The 20425-nt window shown below is 38.2% G+C and overlaps 1 protein-coding gene across 2 annotated transcripts; it reads right to left on the bottom strand.

Annotated features, from left to right (window-relative positions):
- Positions 1-4864: 4864 nt before the first annotated feature.
- On the bottom strand, positions 4865-20425 carry LOC105355300 (gastrula zinc finger protein XlCGF28.1-like). Of its 2 annotated transcripts, XM_023962613.1 has the most exons (3): positions 20263-20425; positions 6649-7602; positions 4865-6564 (listed from the first exon to the last, which is right to left on the bottom strand). In XM_023962613.1, exons 1-3 carry the CDS (start codon positions 20405-20407, stop codon positions 6245-6247), a joined length of 1419 nt encoding a protein of 472 aa, XP_023818381.1. In that variant the 5' UTR covers positions 20408-20425; the 3' UTR covers positions 4865-6244. The 2 variants fall into 2 exon arrangements, with proteins under 2 accessions (XP_023818381.1, XP_023818377.1); XM_023962609.1 differs by having other exon boundaries at positions 4865-7602.

Below are 20425 nucleotides of genomic sequence, written 5' to 3'. Positions count from 1 at the left end.
TTCCCGCCAGCTGGATGACGGCAGCTTTTAATAGACGTTTACTTTGAGCTTGTTTGGCTCCACATACCTGTGCGAGAAGACATTCTCTGTTCTGAACTGGAACCAGAACCATGTTAGGACAGGACCAGGGGATTTCCACTGTAGGAAATCAGAACCACAGTCTGAACGAGATCGGACCTTTCTGATGGAATCCAGATCTCAGGATCAGCGTCACATGAGTGCAGGGCAGTTCTTTGTTCAGTCTGCTGTGGTGAGTCATTCTAATACTGCAGGATTTGTGATTAAACTACAGTTTTTGTACTGACAATGACAACCGTTTGTGTTAAGTTTTCCTGTTCAACAGTGTAAATGTAGAAGTTCACAGTGAGCTATTAATAGTGAATCAAATGGAACACATGACTCCAGATTTCATGTTGATCCATTTGGATTTTCCAGATTTCTTTTTTATTTTATTTCTAGTCTTCAAATGTGGAATTCAGTCATTTTGGTTCAATGTATTTAGATATTTGTTTCTGTGTGCAGAAAATATCACTGCAATAAAATAATTAATTCAAATGTTTTTTTGAATTTAATCTTATTAAAATAGTTCAAGAATACAGGCTGAATGGCCCTCTGCTAAAAGTTTGGACCCCCCTGCTATAGTAGATTCCATGAGTGTCTAAACGCCTGAGCCACTTGCTGCCCCTTCTTGAATCTCTTTATCTTCTCTTTGATTCTGTTCTGCTTTTTTCCTGTTTGTCTTTCTGCTTTTGGAAATGTGGAAACTCATATCTTTCTTTCTTTTTGTCTTTTTCCTTTTTCATAGCAGCTGGATTACAGCTGTTGTTGTTTTTTAAATCTCTCAAAAGAGTCTCTCTCTCTCTCTCTAACTTGCTGTTGACGGAATAGTCTGTTACCGCAGAAGGACGGGGAGGATAAAACCCTTTCAACCGGGCAGTTTAATGTCATTTCAGTGTTTTCAATTTACTGACTTAAATAACATTGGTCATGAAAATTTTTTACAAGCTTGAAGCCTCCAAAGTGTTGATACATCCACCCCTGCTTATGCCATGCAGCGATGGACAATCCTAAACAGCAGAGAGGAGAGGCGGAGTCTAAGTGCTGTATTTGTTTTGCTGAAATATGTCTATGAAAACTCTCATTCATCCTGGTTGATTCCATCATCAGGCCACAAACCACTCGTTCGAGGATCGTGAAGTCCGAATTTTAGCCAGAGAGAAAGGATGGTTTGATCGAGGAGCAAATAAGTCATCTTTGTTAAGAAAGATAAACTGTATCTTAATAAGAATGGTGGACTCATGTTTATTCTTCCATCCATATTCTGTTCTGAAACCCAAAACAAACCAAACCAGTTCCACCTGAGTCGTTAACAGCTGAAAGTGATGACCAGTTTGGGGAGGGAGTCACTGGCTCCCCAACCCCCAGCTGAGGACAAAAGACTCTTGACGAACCTAAACCATGTAGGCTAAGTTTATAATCCCATCCATTTTCAGGTCTCACCCGTCCCCCATGAGCGCACATAAAACCAGCTCTTTAACCAGCTATTTCAGTAAAGTAAAAAAGTACAGAAATATACTGTATATACCTCCTATTGTAACAGTAACATCTGTCCACTACCAAAGGGCCTCAGCTCTGATTTGTTTGCTCAGCTGATGATTAAAAAAACGTAATTCTGGATCCAGAATTAGGCTGAAATCCATGAAACTCAAAGCAAATGAGATTTGAATCTGGTGTCAAATCTAGTTTTTTTTCAATTAAGATGAAATGAAACAGAGAAAAATATGAAATGTTCAGTGTACTTTTCTCTATGATACGACAGAGTTTTAGGGCCACAAAAAAAGGGAAACGCTGCAGCAGATCAGTTCATGCTGCAGCTCTGACATTCATCGCCACTTCCTCTGATTCCTCCATCACTCTGCTCTCCACCTCCCAGGAACACCGTCCAGTCACAGCACCTCTGCAGACCAGCTGCTGCTGATGCTCCTCCAGGAGGAACATCAGTCCAACCAGTCTTCTTCCTCCCACCTGCAAGAAAAAGCAGAGAGACAGAGATGAAGGAGTGTCTGCTGATCCTGGTCTGTCAGTCAGTGATGCAGCACAGCAGCAGAAAGAGCAGCAGGAGCTTCAGTCCTGTTCAGAGCAGCAGCTTCCTGTCATCTTCACCTGTTGGAGCTTCTGCTGCTCTGATTGGCTGACTGTTGTCCTGAAGCCTGTCATCATTCTCCTCAGAGCTTCACTGAGAAGCTGCAGCTTCACAGGAAACTCTGCATCTTTGCTTTCAGACTAACTTTAGGACCAAACATCTGGAAACAGCTGGACTGACTCCAACCCTCTACTGACCACAGAGTCTGCAGTTTGGAGTTTGGACTCTCCACCAGATCCTGGAGCTGCTGAACATCTGAAGACTGAAGGTTGTTCCCTCTTAGGTCCAGTTCTGTCAGGTGGGACGGGTTGGACTTCAGAGCTGAGACCAGAGCAACACAGCTGGTTTCTAACAAACTTCAGTTCTTCAGCCTGAATCCAGAACAAAGATTTGAGTTTAAAGACAAAGTTCGTGTTTTTCATCCTTCACTTCTTCTAAAGAGTTCAGAGCTGAAGAAGATCAGAAAGTTTAGAAAAAGTCCAAAGATGTGAAGCAACAGCAGCAGATCAGAAGACTCCAGCAGAAGCAGAGAAGAAGAACATTCAGGAACATTCAGGACAACATGCAGCTGCTTCAGGAAAGAAGTCCAGATGTGTGAAAGTCAAACATCAGCCTGTGGCTGCATCCAAACCAACTGATGTTTCTGCAGCAACAGCAGAAAAAGTCCACTTCCTCTTTCTGCTCAGCTCTTCTCCAAATAGCACTGAATTATGGGAGAATTTCAGCAGCATGATGCTGGAAAGTCTTCATCCCAGTTTTCAGGAGATGATCTTCCAGTCCTTCTCTGCTGCAGCCCTTCAAGCCAGAGACTTTCAGCTCCAACAGATCAAAGCAGAGAGAAGAAGGAAGTGATGAGGAAGAGTCAGCAGCAAATGTTGGACATTGATCCCTGATCCATGACTTCAGCTCTGAATGAAGGCGAGGCAGCATGGCATGTCCATTTGAAGATGATTTAGTGGATGAAGAAGCTCAGATAATCCTTTTTCCACCATGAGAGGGTGATAAGACCACATATGGATGTTGGAAAAAGAAACTTTTTTACTTTGATCTAACTTACTTACCGGTATTTGCTTCAGTTAAGATAATGAAAAATATTTTTTTTGTTAAGTCAGTTTAAAAATAACACAGTTTTCAGACAGTTATTTTGCTTTCATTCAAATTAATTCAATTAAGTAGGTGTAACTTTGGCGCTGCTGTTAGATCGGCACCGCAAGGGATTGTGGGATACCATTCCCTTTGCCTTTCTGGATGGATTTGGGTTTAAGTGTGGCTTTTTGACCAAATGTGTTTAGTTGTTTAGCTATTTTACTGTATTTTGCCAAGTTATTTAGTCCTACTTTGCTCAAGTCTCTGCACCATGAGGGAGAGGATGATGGGTTTATATAGCATCCCTACTATCTCGTAGCATAATGACAATGTCGGAAATTCCTAAATGAATGCGCGCTGTAAGCACGAAGTGTTTCGTTCTTTTTACTGTTATAAAAATGAGTATCTGCCGGCTCAAACTTAAAGTTCAAGAATTATAATTCATTACGATGGAAAGAAGATTGAATTGGAGTAATATGACATTTAGTTAAATAAATATTTATATTTGAGTTGTATTAACAGTTCTTGAGTTTTGTAGACGTAAGAAATTAGGTTGAATAAATTTAACTCAAATACTTGTTACCAATAGAAGTAATTCATTTAAGTTGGCAAAATTGGATAAGTTATGTATAAATGCGTCACATGAAAATGGAAATAAGATCAGAAACTCCTGCGTTTACTTTGTTCTTCTACTACAAGCAGAAACTCTTTTGCTGACGATGCAGCCATATTACTTTTTTGATGGACGTATAATCTTCATACGCCGTCATTAATCTCAGACTACGCCTCACTGAAGTGTAGCGCTCTCTTTTTTTATCCACGCGTTTCCATGGTGACTCCGGAAATTGGCGATCTATTGAGAATGTCTTTATGTACCTGCTGTGCACGTGCGTTAACCCAGGGTTACTAGCCTGACTAAACTAGCCTGACTTTAAGCCCGAACTCTGGCTGAAATCCGCCTGAACTTGCTTACTCGGGGTATGTCGGTTCCAAAAGACCGAATATGAGTTGGCGTAATTACGCTCGACTTGGTAACCCTGGGTTAATGCACGTGCACAGCAAGTACATAAAGACATTCTCAATGGTTTGCCGATTTCAGGAGTCAGCATGGAAACGCGTGAAGAACAAGCGAGTGCGCTACACTTCAGTGAGACGTAGTACGAGATTTTAATGACGGCGTATGAAGATTATATGCCATCAAAAAAGTAACACAGCTGCATCATCAAAAGAAAGAGTTTCTGCTTGTAGTAGAAGAACAGAGAACGTAAACGCACGAGTTTCTGATCTTATTTCAGTTTTCCTTGTGACGCATATATATAATATAACTTATCCAATTTTGCCAACTTAAATGAATTACTTCTATTGGTAACAACTAATTGGGTTAATTTTATTCAACCTAATTTTTTACGTCTATAAAACTCAATAATTGTTTATACAACTCAAATTTATGTATTTATCTAACTAAATGTCATATTACTCCAATTCAATTAATATTTCTTCCATCTTAATTAATTATATATCTTGAACTCTCATATGTCTAAGTTTGAGCCTGCAGATATATTTGTGTAACAACAAAAAAAGAGAACCAACAAACAGTACAAACTCGCACTGTGGGAAAGATTCCACACTTCTGAATGATGTTCACGTCCACTTTATTCTTCACAGTAAAGATTGGGACAGAACACTGAGAACCAAAAGGAACAGAGGAAGAGTTCTAATGTTTACTAGAAAATATGAATCACAAGAGCACAAGACAGAAACACCAGTCTGTTTCTTTATCCACCTCTTCCTTCATACATTTTTAGGATAATCTTTTCTTTACAAAAATGTTATTTGCTAACATGACTAAACAAAATATTGACTGTAATTAGTTTATTTTAAAATAACATTGAAATGTTCACAAATCCCAAAGTGGAAAATTTAGAGATGTAAAAATTGTTGTCATGAAAACACAAAGACTTTGACAAAAGTGTTTTAGCTTATACCATCGTATGGGTCGATACTCGATTCTGATTGGTTGCTGGGTGTGGATTAAAAAGGGATATTCCATAGTGGTAATGCACAACAAAAAAAGAAGTTCCGGTCACATAGCTTAAATGTTCCATATCATTGGGCTGGCTTCTTTGAAACAAACTACCTTCATCATTTGGACAAAACAAGCAGTAAGAGGTGAACGTACTCTCTGAACTAAGGCTTTATTTAACCTGTTGTGACAATCAGCATATTAATCGCTTTCCTTTGCCGCTGCAGTCGAAGTTGCGCTATGTTAATGTAACAATGAGCTGCACCACGTAACAAATAGTTTTTTGTGAAAAATGCGAATTTAAAAAAAAAGAAGAGAGTACTAAAAACTAATTGCTATAAGCAGTTTAATGGCCTTCAAAGTGTGCATTATGAGAAACTAACTCACTTCGCAGAAGCAACGGATCAGGCGTGGAATAATGCACACTTTGACTGCCAGTATCCCATACATAAACAACAACCTTAATGGTCAAGTCAAAATTGTTAAACAATATCATAAAGGTACAAATATCTACTAATAAAAATCAACTAACAAAAATTGCACATTATCAAAAAAAATGTAAAAGTCAAAACATACCCTCATAATTAAAAACAAAACATTTATATTTTAAAGTATATCTAAAAGAATGAATTCCATGACAGTAAATAATTTTAAAAAGCGAAACTATGTTTAGAATCATTACATAACCCCTTATATGTGATAAAGAATTTTTTCAGCACTCGTGTCAGAATTTAGAAAACTGCTCACTTCTATGCATCCAATAATCACTTCTGCCTTCTTTTCACTGAATAACTGCATTAATGTGGTATGGATGGAATCAGCCTGTGGACATTTAATGAAAGATCGGACTGCCTTGATAGCTGACCTCAGGTCAGTTTCTCTTCTGTATACATTTTGTGTTTTACATACATCACTTAAAATGTTATCACATACTTTACAAAAAAAAAGGTATTGTAAGACTAGATACATCACTAAAACTTGTCTTATATTCTTTACACAAAAGAATCTTCTCTCCTGTGAGTTCTTGTGTGTCTTTTGAGATTATATACAGTACTAAAACTTGTATCACATTCTTTACACGAAAAAGACTTCTCTCCTGTATGAGTTCTCATGTGTGTTTTAAGATTAGATATTTGATTAAAACTTTTTTTACATTCTTTACAAGAAAAAGGCTTCTCTCCTGTATGAGTTCTCATGTGTGTTTTGAGATCAGATACACGGGTAAAACTTTTATCACATTCTTTACATAAAAAAGGCTTTTCTCCTGTATGAGTTCTCATGTGTGTTTTGAGATGAGATAAATGTCTAAAACCTTTAAAACATTCTTTACACAAAAAAGGTTTTTCTCCTGTATGAGTTCTCATGTGTGTTTTGAGATTAGATATTTGATTAAAACTTTTTCTACATTCTTTACATGAAAACGGCTTTTCTCCTGTGTGAGTTCTCATGTGGGTTTTGAAATTAGATACTTGATTAAAACTTTTTTTACATTCTTTACAAGAAAAAGGCTTTTCTCCTGTGTGAGTTCTCGTGTGGGTTTTGAGATCAGATACATTGCTAAAACTTTTATCACATTCTTTACAAATAAAAGGCTTTTCTCCTGTGTGAGTTCTCATGTGTGTTTTGAGATGAGATCCAGCACTAAAACGTTTATCACATTCTTTACAAGAAAAAGGCTTTTCTCCTGTGTGAGTTCTCATGTGTCTTTTGAGATTAGATACTTGACTAAAACTTTTATCACATTCTTTACAGGAAAAGGGCTTTTCTCTTGTATGAGTTCTCATGTGTGTTTTGATAGGAGACAAATAACTAAAACTCTTCTTCTGTTCTCTGTTCTGTGGGTCTGTCTCTTCATCTGTAGTTGATGTTGATTCTGTCTCTTCATCTGTAGTTGATGTTGATTCCTCATGTTGGTTGCCTTCTTCATCCTGACTATCAGCTACATTAAAGCTCTGCTGATTGTTTAGATCTGCTTCACTGTTCTCATCTTCCTCATAAATAGGAAAGTCTATCAAAGTGTCAGTCTCCTGCTTCAGACCAAGGTGATCATTATTCTGACTGATGCAGAGTTCCTCTTGCTCCACTTTTGTCAGTAGAGGTTTTGGGTCTTTTAGTTTCTCTTTAATCTGTATAGGTTCTTGTTCCTCTTTAATGTGTGGAGGTTCTGGTTCTCCATGTTCCTCTTTAATGTGTGGAGGTTCTGGTTCTCTGTGTTCCTCTTTAATCTGTGGAGGCTCTTGTTCTCCATGTTCCTCTTTAATTTGTGGAAAACCTGGTTCCTCTTGTTCCACTCTTAAATTCCTCTGCTGGTTGCACAGATCCTCTTCACTTGCATAATGCTGAGGCAGGACTGCAGGGACAAAAAGACAAAAAAGGAGATCTTTTATACTTTTATAGGTCTTTGTGTAATGTCAAGAAAAATCGAAATCCATATACAGCGGGGAAAATAAGTATTGAACACGTCAACATTTCTCTCAAAAAACATATTTCTAATCTAGCTATTGACACAAAATTTTCACCAAAAGTTGGCATCAACCCAAGTAATGCACACATAGAAAGAAATCCAAACATTTATATCCATAAATGAAGTTATGTGTAATAAAGTGAAATGGCACAGGGAATAAGTATTGAACACATGAAGAAAAGGAGGGGTAAAAAGGTCTGGCAAGCCAAGAAAACAGCTGGAGTTCGTCAGTATTCAGAAGGTTAACCTGCCCCCTATTAGTGCAAAGTAATATCAGCTGGTATAGTCCTGATTGATGCCTTTTAAAAAGGTTTCTCACCAGCAAGGTGTTAGACAAGAAGCATTGCATGATGGGTAAAAGCAAAGAGCTGTCCAAAGACCTAAGCAACCTTATTGTTGCAAAAAACACTAAAGGCATTGGTTACAGGCGCATTTCTAAACTTCTGAAAGTTCCAGTGAGTACCATTGGGGCCATTATCCGGAAGTGGAAAGAACACGGCATTACCATAAACCTGCTACGGCCAGGTGCTCCTTGAAAGATTTCAGACAGAGTCAGAACAATCATCAGAAGGGTTCTCCAACAGCCCAGGACCACTCGTGAATAGTTTCAGAAAGACCTGGAATCAGCAGGTTACGTTGTTTCAAAGAAAACAATAAGTAATGCACTCAACCGCCATGGCCTCCATGCACGCACACCATGCAAGACTCCATTTTTGAAGAAGAAGCATGTTGAAGCTCGTTTGGAGTTTGCGACACAACATTTGGATAAACCCATGACATTCTGGTAGAAGATACTCTGGTCAGATTTACATTTTTCGTTCTAACATAATTGCTTTTCGTTATTTTGCTTTTTCCATTTTATTTCCCAACTAATGACTAATCCGCGATGATCCGGCATAAACTGAGGGAAGTGACTTTAACAAAAAAAGTAACAAACGAAGTAGTCCGCTCCCGCACTTAACTAGTCAAGTGGACAGGCGGAGCGCGGACTTCCAGCTTTGTGTTTGATGGGAAGGGGGGGGGGGGGGGTATATGAGCGGTATGTGTGGGAGATTTAGGACTGCGATCCGTCCCGCAGCTAGGGGTACAAGCAACCGAACTCAGAACTGGGTCTAAAAGTGTGTGTCTGAGCACAGCTCGGATCGTCAGCAGACACACAGCAGGTTTGAGCTTCGAAGCAGAAATGTCGCTCAGTCCTTAGAAAACATTCAAACAATCACGTGGATTTGTGTTTTCAGTCGTGTCCCGACTAAAATAAAGGCTGATGCTATTCCCACATGTTTATATGCAGCCAGGATGCAGATTGCAGCACCACACAAAGCTAATGTTGTTAGCCCATGTTAGCATACTGCTAATCCTGGCTTTTGAATCTTTTCTGGCTCAGTTTAATGTATATAGCTGTTTAGCATCGTTTTGTATTGAATTGTTACATACAATAAAGTTTGAAAAAAAAGCCGCTCGGCAGAATTTATATCCTTCCGGTTTTCAAACCCTACTGCGCACACGGCTGTGGGGCGGTGTGTGAGCTTCAAAGCAGAGAAATGTCGCTCAGTCCTTAGAAACCGTTCAAACATTCACGTGGATTTGTGTTTTCAGTCGTATCCCGACTAAATAAAGGCTGATGCTATTCCCACATGTTTATATGCAGCCAGGATGCAGATTGCAGCACCACACAAAGCTAATGTTGTTAGCCCGTGTTAGCATACTGCTAATCCTGGCTTCTGAATCTTTTCTGGCTCAGTTCTTTAACAGAAAAAGCACTGACCACACAGATTACAAATAAAACGATGAGCGAACAGGCGCTTCATAATAATCGTAACATTATTAAACGCATGTTTAGAAGATCGTCTCGTATATTACCGAGCTGACATATCAATGTATATAGCCGCTCGGGTAAACTGATATGTCCGGTTTTTCAAACCCTACTGCGCATTTGCGAATGAATTATTCCGACGGAAAGTGTGACCTTAGTGAACGTTTTTATATTCTGAAAACATTTTTTCTGGGCCCATGTACACGGTTGGAATCTTAGGACTGCGATCTTGATCCCATCAAGATATTTTGTACATGTAACCGCGGCTTATGGGGTCCACTCACAACGTGGCGGGGGCGTGGCATCACGATGGTGTCTCTCCATCGGGATGTCAGTCACCCATCACGATGGACGATGATATCGTCCATCGGCACAACCCCTACACTCAACTGGTTGAAGAAAAAGAAAATAAAGCTGCTAGAATGGCCCAGTCAATCACCAGACTTGAATCCAACAGAAGAGACCCCCGGAACCTTGAAGATTTGAAGGCAGTTTGTGTGGATGAATGGGCCAAAATCACACCTGAGCAATGTATTCGACTGGTTTCTCCATACAGGAGGCGTCTTGAGGCTGTAATCACCAACAAATATTTTTGCACTAAGTATTAAATAAATTTCAGTAAGCGTGTTCAATACTTATTCCCTGTGTCATTTCACTTTATTACACATAACTTCATTTATGAACATAAATGTTTGGATTTCTTTCTATGTGCGCATTACTGGAGTTGATGCCGACATCTGGTGAAAATTTCATGTCAATAGCTCGATTAAAAATATGTTTTTTGAGAGAACTGTTGACGTGTTCAATACTTATTTTTCCCGCTATATTCTCAGTAGACCTGGACTTTAAATAAACTACAGAATGTAACATCTTAGTTCTCTTTCATAGTTAAGACAGAGGTGATGTCAGTCTTTAGTAGGTCAAACACCTAATTAAAGAAACTCATACGTTTTCAAAAAGGTTGCGCACTTAATAATCACACACACTCCACACTCATCTTTTACAGTATTAAGGTGGTGGTCATTGATCTTCTGTTCTCTACCCCGTCTCTGTTGGAGGTGTCAGATGCTCAGTGGTGGTGGTTGTGCCCTTAGACCAGGACTCTAGACTAAATCTTTGCACTGTTACACCTAACATTTTTTCTTAGGTGCAACCACATGAAACTTTGGTGCACAGACTTTCTCAACCACATTGCATTGAACTAATTAGGTTTAAATGATCAATTTCAATTTAAATAGCTGTCAGTTTCTGAATTAGGACTTGAAAATGATTAACTTATGACCTGGTAACCATAAAGCCCTTTATTTGAAACAAGGTTCTACAATAATGCAAAAAGTTGATGCTTAAAGACCTACTTCTATTAAATGTGTGTATCTGCGCCACTATCAGTTTACTTCTATCTGTTATATCAGAGTTTGTAACAGCCCGAAACCTGCAGTTCTCTATTCTGATTATTGCAGGCCGCAAACAACACCGTACAACATATTCAGCAACTCCTAAATCTCTCCAGACGAGAGCGCTCCCCTGAACTTTTTATTCCCCTGCACACGTACATGCCCTCCTATTTCAGCCCATAGCTGAACCCCATTGGTCCAAACTACGCAACAACAGGCTGAGAGACAGAACTGAAGGCCAACCAGCATGCAGCATGCATTCAATGAACTCTGGAACTTAGAACGTGACCCAACAGCCACCCAGTCAAACTCAGTCCGGTGCAATAACAATGTTATTAAAAAGGAGGAGTTCCGGTTCCGGGTTACAGCACGGACGTTTGTGGCTGATGGCGGCTATACAACTATCTACAAGTGACTTACAAAGTGGATTTTCTCCATAAAAGAGAGCTGACCATGGCCCTTAAGAAAAACCCTGACTACGAAGACCTTAAAATGACTCTTGACGATATTCAAGCTGTGTTGTATCCTTTTATGGAACAAGTGACCGCTAAGCTAGCTCTGCTCTTGGAGCTAATGGACGACTTCCGAAGATTCCGAGCTCAAAATGAGCAATGAGAAAATCGGGTTTCTCCATTCTGGAGAGAAGACTGGACAATGTGGAACAACAAGTAAGGATGAATAATGTCATTCTCACTGGAGTACCGATCAAACCTTGGGCAAAGCTAAATGCAGGTGGAGTTAGCATTGCTAATGCTAATAGCTTTAGCAGTTCTAAAACGGAGAAACCATCGAGACCTGCCACACGCTCCCCAGGAGAAAGGAGACGGATAAACCAGCGATCCTCATCAGATTTGTGAATCAAAAACACAATCTAGCTCTGATGAATCAAAGAAAAAATCTGAAAGGATCTACTGTTTATCTGAACGACCATCTGACCAGAAGGAATGCTGAAATCGCTAAACACGCCAGGCTTCTCAGGAAGCATAAGCAGATTGAGCACTGAACACTTGGGTTAAAGGCTGCAGGATTTACGTCAAACCACTCGCTCCACCGGACCGGTCCAATGTTCTGGTTGTGAACACCATGAAGGACTTTGAGAAGAGTTTGATCACGGACGTCTGAAACAACATGGAGTAAGAAATAAAAGAGCCAAATAATTTAAAAAATATATGACGTCTGGATTCATCACTTTCTCGAAAAGACTGAAGTGACCTGTTTTCAACAAGAATCTGACCTGCAGACAACTTGACCTCCACTTTTAGCGCCACTGATATCAGCTGAAGAAGGATATGGACCTTAATCTAATGTCTGCAGACATAACATTGAAGAGAACTATAAACTCTGTTTAAACCCAGGGAACGGCTGTTAATCAGCAGAAGATGAAATACCAACCTTGGACAATCAGCAAATTATGGACCCATTTTATTGGACTTCACGGCATCACTTTATTATAAAAAATAAAAATATACCAAAAAAATAATTAAAAAAATGATTAATCAATATTTTAAAATAGTTAAATTGATTGACTTTTAATTATATTACTTCACTTGCTCCAAAAAAATTGATGTTGATTCATGATTTTTCCTAATGTAACATAATTTTGCACATTTTTAACTTTTGATACTTGATCAAATTTTGCTATGAAAATTTCGGAAACAGCGTTATGTCTATTTTACTGATGTAGTATTATTTTTTAATCATATCAATGACTTTTATATGTAACATTATCTGCATATATTTTGGATACTTCATTGCCATTTTGATTTCTAAAAGTTATTTTTTACAAAATAATTAAGTTATTCATATTTGTTATTGATATATTTAAGGATTCTTAATTCTGTCTGATAAAAACTAGGAACTGGGTAACGATAAATCATGTGATAAAATGGTTACGGTAGAACAGGAGTGGGATTTTATAAATTCGCTTCCTTCCACTCCCTTTCAAGCTATATTTATTAATATGTCTAAATATTTTAAGTTTTATAGGTCATTGTATGAATGTATAACTGATGATTGCATTGTTTTTGTGTATTATTCCTATTTGATTGGTTGAAATAAACAATTTCAAATCAAAAAGAATCCACAGACTTATTGTACTTTAAAAGTGGAATTAAAAGTGTAAGAATTACATAAAATGCACACATTCACTTATGTTTTTAGTTTGAAACATATTGTATGGCGCTCACAAAATTACATTTAAAAATATGTGGTGTTTATGGGTTCCCGAACCCTGTTTAAGTGGAATTATGCTGTTGCTTTTTATTTTGCTTTTTATTTTCAAACAGTGCAACAGTGCAGTCAATCAACCTCTTCTGTGCTTTGTCTCCCATTCAGTTTTTATAGCAATCAATTTTACTATTTTTTATAGTGTAGTGAGGAGTTTTACATCTTCAATTGTACTTCGTGAATTTAATCAAAGGTTATTTTCAGAACGTCAATCAATAATTAGGTGAAACTTAATGCAGATATCTGCCCAGAGGCAGCAGAAGATGTAAGAATTCTTTTTTTCATTAGAACTAGATGAGAAAGAGACGTACAGGACACAGCACAGCTGCTCAGTTTTATTTGTGAATTTAGCACAATCAATCTTATGAAGCTTCTGACAAACCAGAGGTAGGTCTGAATAAACCCTCTTTTGAAATCTAGGCAATAATTCATTCATTTTAACCATATTTGTAACATTTTTGTGTTGGACCGGATGGAAAAGGAAAGAAGGGAAGAAGAGAGAGGGGATAGGAGAGTGATTATAGAGGAGGGGGGGGGCTGTAAAACCATCAAGCAGGATAAAGCAACAAGTTGCTGGATGGTTATAATCATTACAGTGAGTTTCAGATGTAATATAAATCTAAAACAAATGTTACAAGCATACCTGTTGGCTCCATAAATGTCCACATGTCAACATGTACACAATACAGATAATGTTCACACACATACTTAGGCATTCAAACCAACTAGTGTGAAATATTTCATTCAGTCACGCAAAAAAATGGTCTAACGCCTGTGCTCAAGTGAGTGTTAATGCTCTTCTGGGGTCGATGATGGAATGTAGAAAGAAGGAGGGAGAGTGCCCAGTCCTCAGCACACCAGGACCCTGCCGTAGCAGCAGAGGCAGCCAGGAATCCGTTTATGTCTTAAATAACTTAAAGAAAGGTTCCTAACTACTTTATTTTTTTCAGTGAGAATTTTATTTTTGTTTACACCACATTTTCACTAAATGGTGTCTTTTGTTTTTAACAAAGACACTATAATTTATTCACAGAATTAATATCTGATTTACTGCTATTTTTTTAATAATACGACAGCTATGGCTATTTTTCAAAAGTTGATACCAATGTGCCCGGCAGCTACTCTATTAATTTTGTATCCTGTTTTACAGGAATTTTGTATAATAAATAATGGCTCTGCTGTTCATGTTCGCTAATGTTTAAACCAAATTTTACAGACATTTCCAAATGAAAATTGTCATTTTTCGTCAAAGACGAAATTTCAGCAATATTACACAAAAGTCTGTTATTCATTACACCAAATAGGACACAAGTTGTTTGTTGTCATTGTGTTTAAAAACTAAATGAGGAAATATTTTCCAAAAAACTGTTTTTCCAAGTTCTTCTTTCTTAAAGTTTGATATATCGTGAGTTGTTAGAGATGAATTTTATCAATAATTACATTATCGCCATATCATGATAGTATCGTTATCGGGAACAATGTATCACAAATTGCATTGTAAGGTACCCAGTGATTCCCAGCCCTACCGGGCAATCATATCCGCCACCCAGAAACTTAGGGATCCCTCTCCCTGCCGCTCACTTTTGACATCCCGGTGAGTCACACTATCTAGAAAAACGGGACCGGCACGGTAGCGATACGCAGAACGGGGCACGAAAAATCGGCTTTTATTATTGTGGGAAGCAGCGCTGTGCAAGTTACGCCACAGTTTGTGAATAGATTTTAGATCCTTGGGCAAACGTGTCTGCTTGCACTGTTGGTGTAGCTTTTGTAAAAGCCAGCATCATTCATGAGGAACATAAGTTTTTTATTTATTTTTTCTGACTTTCTCTCTATTTTGTGAACTTAAAATTACCAACACATACTAGTGTAAATAAGATGTCTGCTTTAAAAGTTTTTTTTTAAGCAAAATCATTTTATAAACATTACATGTCATGCTAAAGACGTCAGTGTTCACTCTACCTCACAGCATCTGTATAACTTCATTGGACTGAACCATTTTCTTGATTATATTCCTAATGTAATTCTTATTTGATAATAAGGAAACACAAATTGATTTTAAATCAACTTGAATTCTTGCAGTTGTTTTGACTAGCTCTGCAATGATACCTGCCTTTCTTGAATTGGACAGTAATGAGAAAATTATGACACTAAGAACTCTCATCTTTGAATCTGGACAAACATTTTATCATTTTTCTTTTTATTAAAAATAAAATGTAAAATGAGAAAACTTTCTTATTTTGTGGCATATCTGAATTATCTTTATACTATTGGTTTTGAAGATTGCGGTGCATGTGTAGCCCACAATTCCTTGTGCTTCCAGATCTAACAGCAGCAAAGTCACACCTACTTAGTTGGCTTAATTTGAATGAAAGTAAAATAAATGTCTGATAACTAAGTGTTATTTTTAACTTGACTGAACTCAAAAAAATTATCTTAACCTAAGCAAACATTTAAGTTAGATCAATGTAAAAGGTTTATCATTACAACTACAGCCTTAAACTCTTTAGAGAGTGCTCCACAATGTGTCACGTTAGATATAATTGGCATCAAAAGATTTCTTAAATACATTAACGAGTCTTCAGAAAACTGATAATGTCTCTAAATATTCTTTCGGATGAGAAAAAACATTCGTATGTGGTCTTATCACCCTCTCACGGTGAAAAAGACTGCATCTGACTTCTTCATCCATTAAACCATCTTCATATGGTTACAGCATGCTCTGTAACCTCTGTAAAACCAACTAACCTTCAACTAAACCTGCTCCAGACCAGGTTATGTTCAGAGCTGCTATGGCAACTTGACATAACCTGAAACATACCTCAATTTTTGGAACCGTAAACTGAGGTTATTCGCTTCCTTATCCTCCAACTTACCGTGGGAGCTCGCATTACCTGCTTTTTGGAACAGGGCCCAGGGCTCTTTGCTTTTGGTTTGTTTTTTCAAATTTTTGTTGGTGCTTTCATATTGTACACCCTTTCTTACTTGTATAATATTTATTTAAAAAAACCTGCTGGGAAATAATTTTGTTGTACATTGCATAATGACAATAAAATATTCTAAAGCTGAGGTTTCTTTGAGCCCTTTCCAATGACCAAGATCTAGGGGGTATTCCCATAAGCATGTTTAAACTACCCTGACTCTAATTCTGAACTCTGGCTGAAATCCACCTGAACTTGCTTACTCTGGGTATGTCAGTTCCAAAAGACCGGATATGAGTTGGCGTAATTACACTCGACTTGGTAACCCTGGGTTAATGCAGGTGCACAGCAGGTTCATAAAGACATTCTCAATGGATCGCCGATTTCAGGAGTCACTATGGAAACACGTGGAGAGAAAATAAAGAGCGCTATACTTTAGTGAGACGGAGTCGGAGGTTTTATTGACAGCTATGAAGATTATACTTCCATCAATAAAGTAATACGGCTGCATCATCAAAAGAAAGAGTTTTTGCTTGGAGAAAAAGAACAGACAAAGTAAACGCAAGAGTTTCTAGCTCATTTCTATTTTCATTGTGACTCATAAATAAATACCTTATCAAACTTAAATGAATTACTTCTATTGGTAACAAGTAATTGAGTTAAATTTATTTAACCTAATTTCTTACGTCTATAAAACTCAATATTTTTTTACAACTCAAATTTACATTTATCTTACTAAATGTCATATTACTCTAATTCAATAAAATGATTTTCATCATAATTTATTGTACTTCTTGAACTCTCATGTCTAAGCTTGAGCCTGCAAATATTCTCATATTTATAACAATAAAATGAATGAAACAAAACAGATTTGCAAAATGGAACATGATGTCAGATACCATATCTCTGACATCATCATTACACTACTAACCAGTAGGGGTGCTATATAAACTCATCATCCTCTCCCCTTCCTCAAGGTGCAGAAAGAATTAAACATAACAGGACAAATAACTTGGCAATACACAGTAAAACAGCTAAACAACTAATCACATTTGGTCAAAAACCTACACTTTAACCCAAATCTGTCCAGACAGGCAAAGGGAATGGTATCCCACAATCCCCTGCGGTGCCGATCAAACAGCAGCACCTAAGTTACACCTACTTAATTGAATTAATTTGAATGAAAGCAAAATAAATGTCTGATAACTATGTGTTAATTTTAAGCTGACTTAACTAACAAAATGATTTACCTTAACTGAAGCAAATAATTAAGTTAGATGAAAGTAAAAAAGTTTAATTTTCCAACATCCATATGTGGTCTTATCACCCTCTCATGTTGGAAAAAGTATTATCTGAGCTTATTCATCCACTAAATCATCTTCAAATGGACACGCCATGCTGCTTCACCTCTTTGAAAACAAACTAACCTACAACTAAACTATGGAAGCAATTGTGTAGAAAACCAGAAATGCTTTTTAATTTTCAAAATAAAGCTGCATTTTTTGACTCAAAATTAAAATGAAAAAGCAATCCAATTTTCATTTCCTTCCTCAACACAGCTTATTATGTCACTTAATTAAAATGATAATGAAAATGATATTTGACATTTCATTTTCAAATTGTTCTCTGCTAAATGTGTAGCAAAATTCATTTTGAAATGTCTAATTGGATCATTAAAATGGATTAACAGAAATGCTTTTTAATTTTCAAAATGTAGCTGCATCAAATGACTCAAAATTAAAATGAAAAATCAATATTTCAAAATGCTTTCTTTTTATTTATGCTACACAATCGCTTCCATACTAAACCTGCTCCAGACCAGGTTATGCTCAGAGCATGAGTTTCCATGGCAACTTGACATACTCTGAAACATACCTCCATTTCTGGAACCGAAAGCTGAGGTTATCAACTTCCTTAGCCTCAAACTTACTGTGGGAGCTAGCTCTCTGGAATACCCCCACCCCCACCCAGGACAATCCAATAAATGTGAAAATTTTAGTCATATACCAAAATTTATTCCATAAACCTTAATATCGTGTCCAAGGTCGTATTGTGTGATCATCAGTCATTTTCTTATTTTAAACGGACCAAAATAAAATAAAATTATGGTCATTTTACTGTATCTGCTAAGTTTGTCTACACACCATTCCCATTGTGATGGGTGACTGACATCCCGATGGAAAGACACCATCGTGATGCCACGCCCCCGCCACGTTGCGAGTAGACACCATAAGCCGTGGTTACATGTACAAAATATCTTGATGGGATCAATGGTCGGATTAGAATCCAACCGTGTACATGGGCCCAGAAAAACTTTTTCAGAATATAACAAACGTTCACTAGGTCACACCTTCGGTCGGAATAAATCATTCGCACATGCGCAGTAGGGTTTGAAAAACCGGAATGACTGAGGATATGACTTCCGCCGAGTGGCTATATACATTGACATGTCAGCTCTGTAATATACGAGACGATCTTCTAAACGTGCTTTTAATAATGTAACGATTATTATGAAGCGCCTGTTCGCTCATCATTTTATTTTTAATCCGTGTGGTCAGTGCTTTTTCTGTAGAAGAGCGGAGCCGGAAAGAAGCTAGGGTTAGCAGTATGCTAACACGGGCTAACAACATTAGCTTTGGGTGGAGCTGCAATCTGCATCCTGGCTGCACGTAACAAGTGGGAATAACATCAGCCTTTATTTTGTCGGGACGCGACTGCAAACACTAATCTACGTGATTGTTTAAATGTTTTCTAAGGACTGAGCGACATTTTTGCTTTGAAGCTCAAACCACTGTGTGTGTGCTGACGATCCGAGATGTGCTCAGACACACACTTTTAAACCCGGTTCTGAGTTCGGTAGCTCGTTCCCCCTAGAGCTGCGGGACGGATCCCAGTCCTAAATCTCCCACACATACCGCCCTATAACAAAGCACCCCCCCCCCCCCCTTTCCCTCAAATACAAAGCTGTAAGTCCGCGCTCCGCTGGTCCACCTGACTAGTTAAGTGCGGGAGCGGACCACTTCTTTTCTATTTTGTTTGTTACTTTTTTTTGTTAAAGTCACTTCCCTCAGTTTATACAAGATCATCGCGGATGAGTCATTAGTTGGGAAATAGAATTAAAAACAAAAACAAATAGCAATTATATAAGACCGAAAAATAAAAAATAGCACCCCCCCACGATATCATCGTCCATCCCGATGGTTGACAGCAAACATCGTCAACGGCCAATTTAGGGGACATCGCCCAACCCCTAATTTCAATGTGGTGTTGATCTTTACTTACATTGGGCAATGGTAACAGACTAGGGTACTAGAAGAGGAGACATTACGTGAGTCTTCATGGGAGGAGAGCACCGTCCTCTTGGTGAGGTCAAGTCACTGCTGCAGTGCATGCATGTGAACACATTTCATTGTGCGGGTTTCAACTGCCAAAATCGAAGAAATTAGTCCACGAAGGAGGAAGGCAGAACATCTCACGGGTAATTATTATAATTTTTTTCTTTTAATGCAGGGGCTTTATTTATAGTACACATGTTGACTTGCATGATGCTGCAGGGCTATTATCAACACGTAGGGATGATGTACGTATAATTTGCTTTCGACATAAATGTAAACTTTATTTTGTTAAACTTATATACAGTATTCTAGGACTAGGCAGTTATAGTAATATAGATTTATACATTTCTGACTCAGTGACTGAACTTTTCTTGCAGGTTTCCAATAGATTCAGACTTAAGGAAAAAGTGGACCTTAGCAATAAAAAGAGCTAACCCAGATGGATCACTGTAGTACCAACTAGCAATACAGTCTGAGCCTTTAAGGTCGACTGTTTCTCTTTCTCTTAGTTAAAAACAAATGATGTGTGAGTGTGTATATATATCATGTGGGCGCCGTCGACCTCACCAAGATGGCGTCGCACTCCGCCACCGTTGGCTAGGCTTCCCAAGCGGGCGTGTCTCCTCTAACGTCATTGGTAGGATCTTTGGCAAAACGAGCCATGGAATAACTGCCTTCTGATTTCCCATCATGCCTTTGTTTACACTGATCACCCACCAGCAACTCCCGACCAAAGGTAACATTAGTGGTGAAACTAAAACGGCAACAGCTATCCAGCCTCAAAATTTGGATCCAGAAAGCAGCTCAGACGAGGAAAAATGGATCTATGTGTCTGCAGGTGGATGCAGTGAACAAACCTGCAATGTGTAGCTCAAGCTGCGGGTTCCAGCTGATATCCAGCAGTCTGCGCTGACGACAGAGCTCCTCCTCGTTCTGGACGATGGTTCCTTCAGCAGCAGAAAGTTGTTCTCTGACAGAACCTTCCTGAGGTTCTGAAGACATGGTTCCTGCTCCGATCTT

The sequence above is a fragment of the Oryzias latipes genome, chromosome 2 (genome assembly GCF_002234675.1).
Source record: "Oryzias latipes chromosome 2, ASM223467v1".
In the NCBI taxonomy this organism is placed as follows: domain Eukaryota; kingdom Metazoa; phylum Chordata; class Actinopteri; order Beloniformes; family Adrianichthyidae; genus Oryzias; species Oryzias latipes.
This window is presented reverse-complemented; position numbering and strand designations above follow the sequence as displayed.

Excerpts from the sequence above, each read along its gene's own strand:
- LOC105355300 (XM_023962609.1), bottom strand. The coding sequence starts at position 20,407 with ATGTCTTCAGAACCTCAGGAAGGTTCTGTCAGAGAACAACTTTCTGCT. Across the intron at positions 7,603-20,262 it reads GCTTGAGCTACACATTGCAG|TCCTGCCTCAGCATTATGCA; the intron begins GTTTGTTCACTG and ends TTGTCCCTGCAG.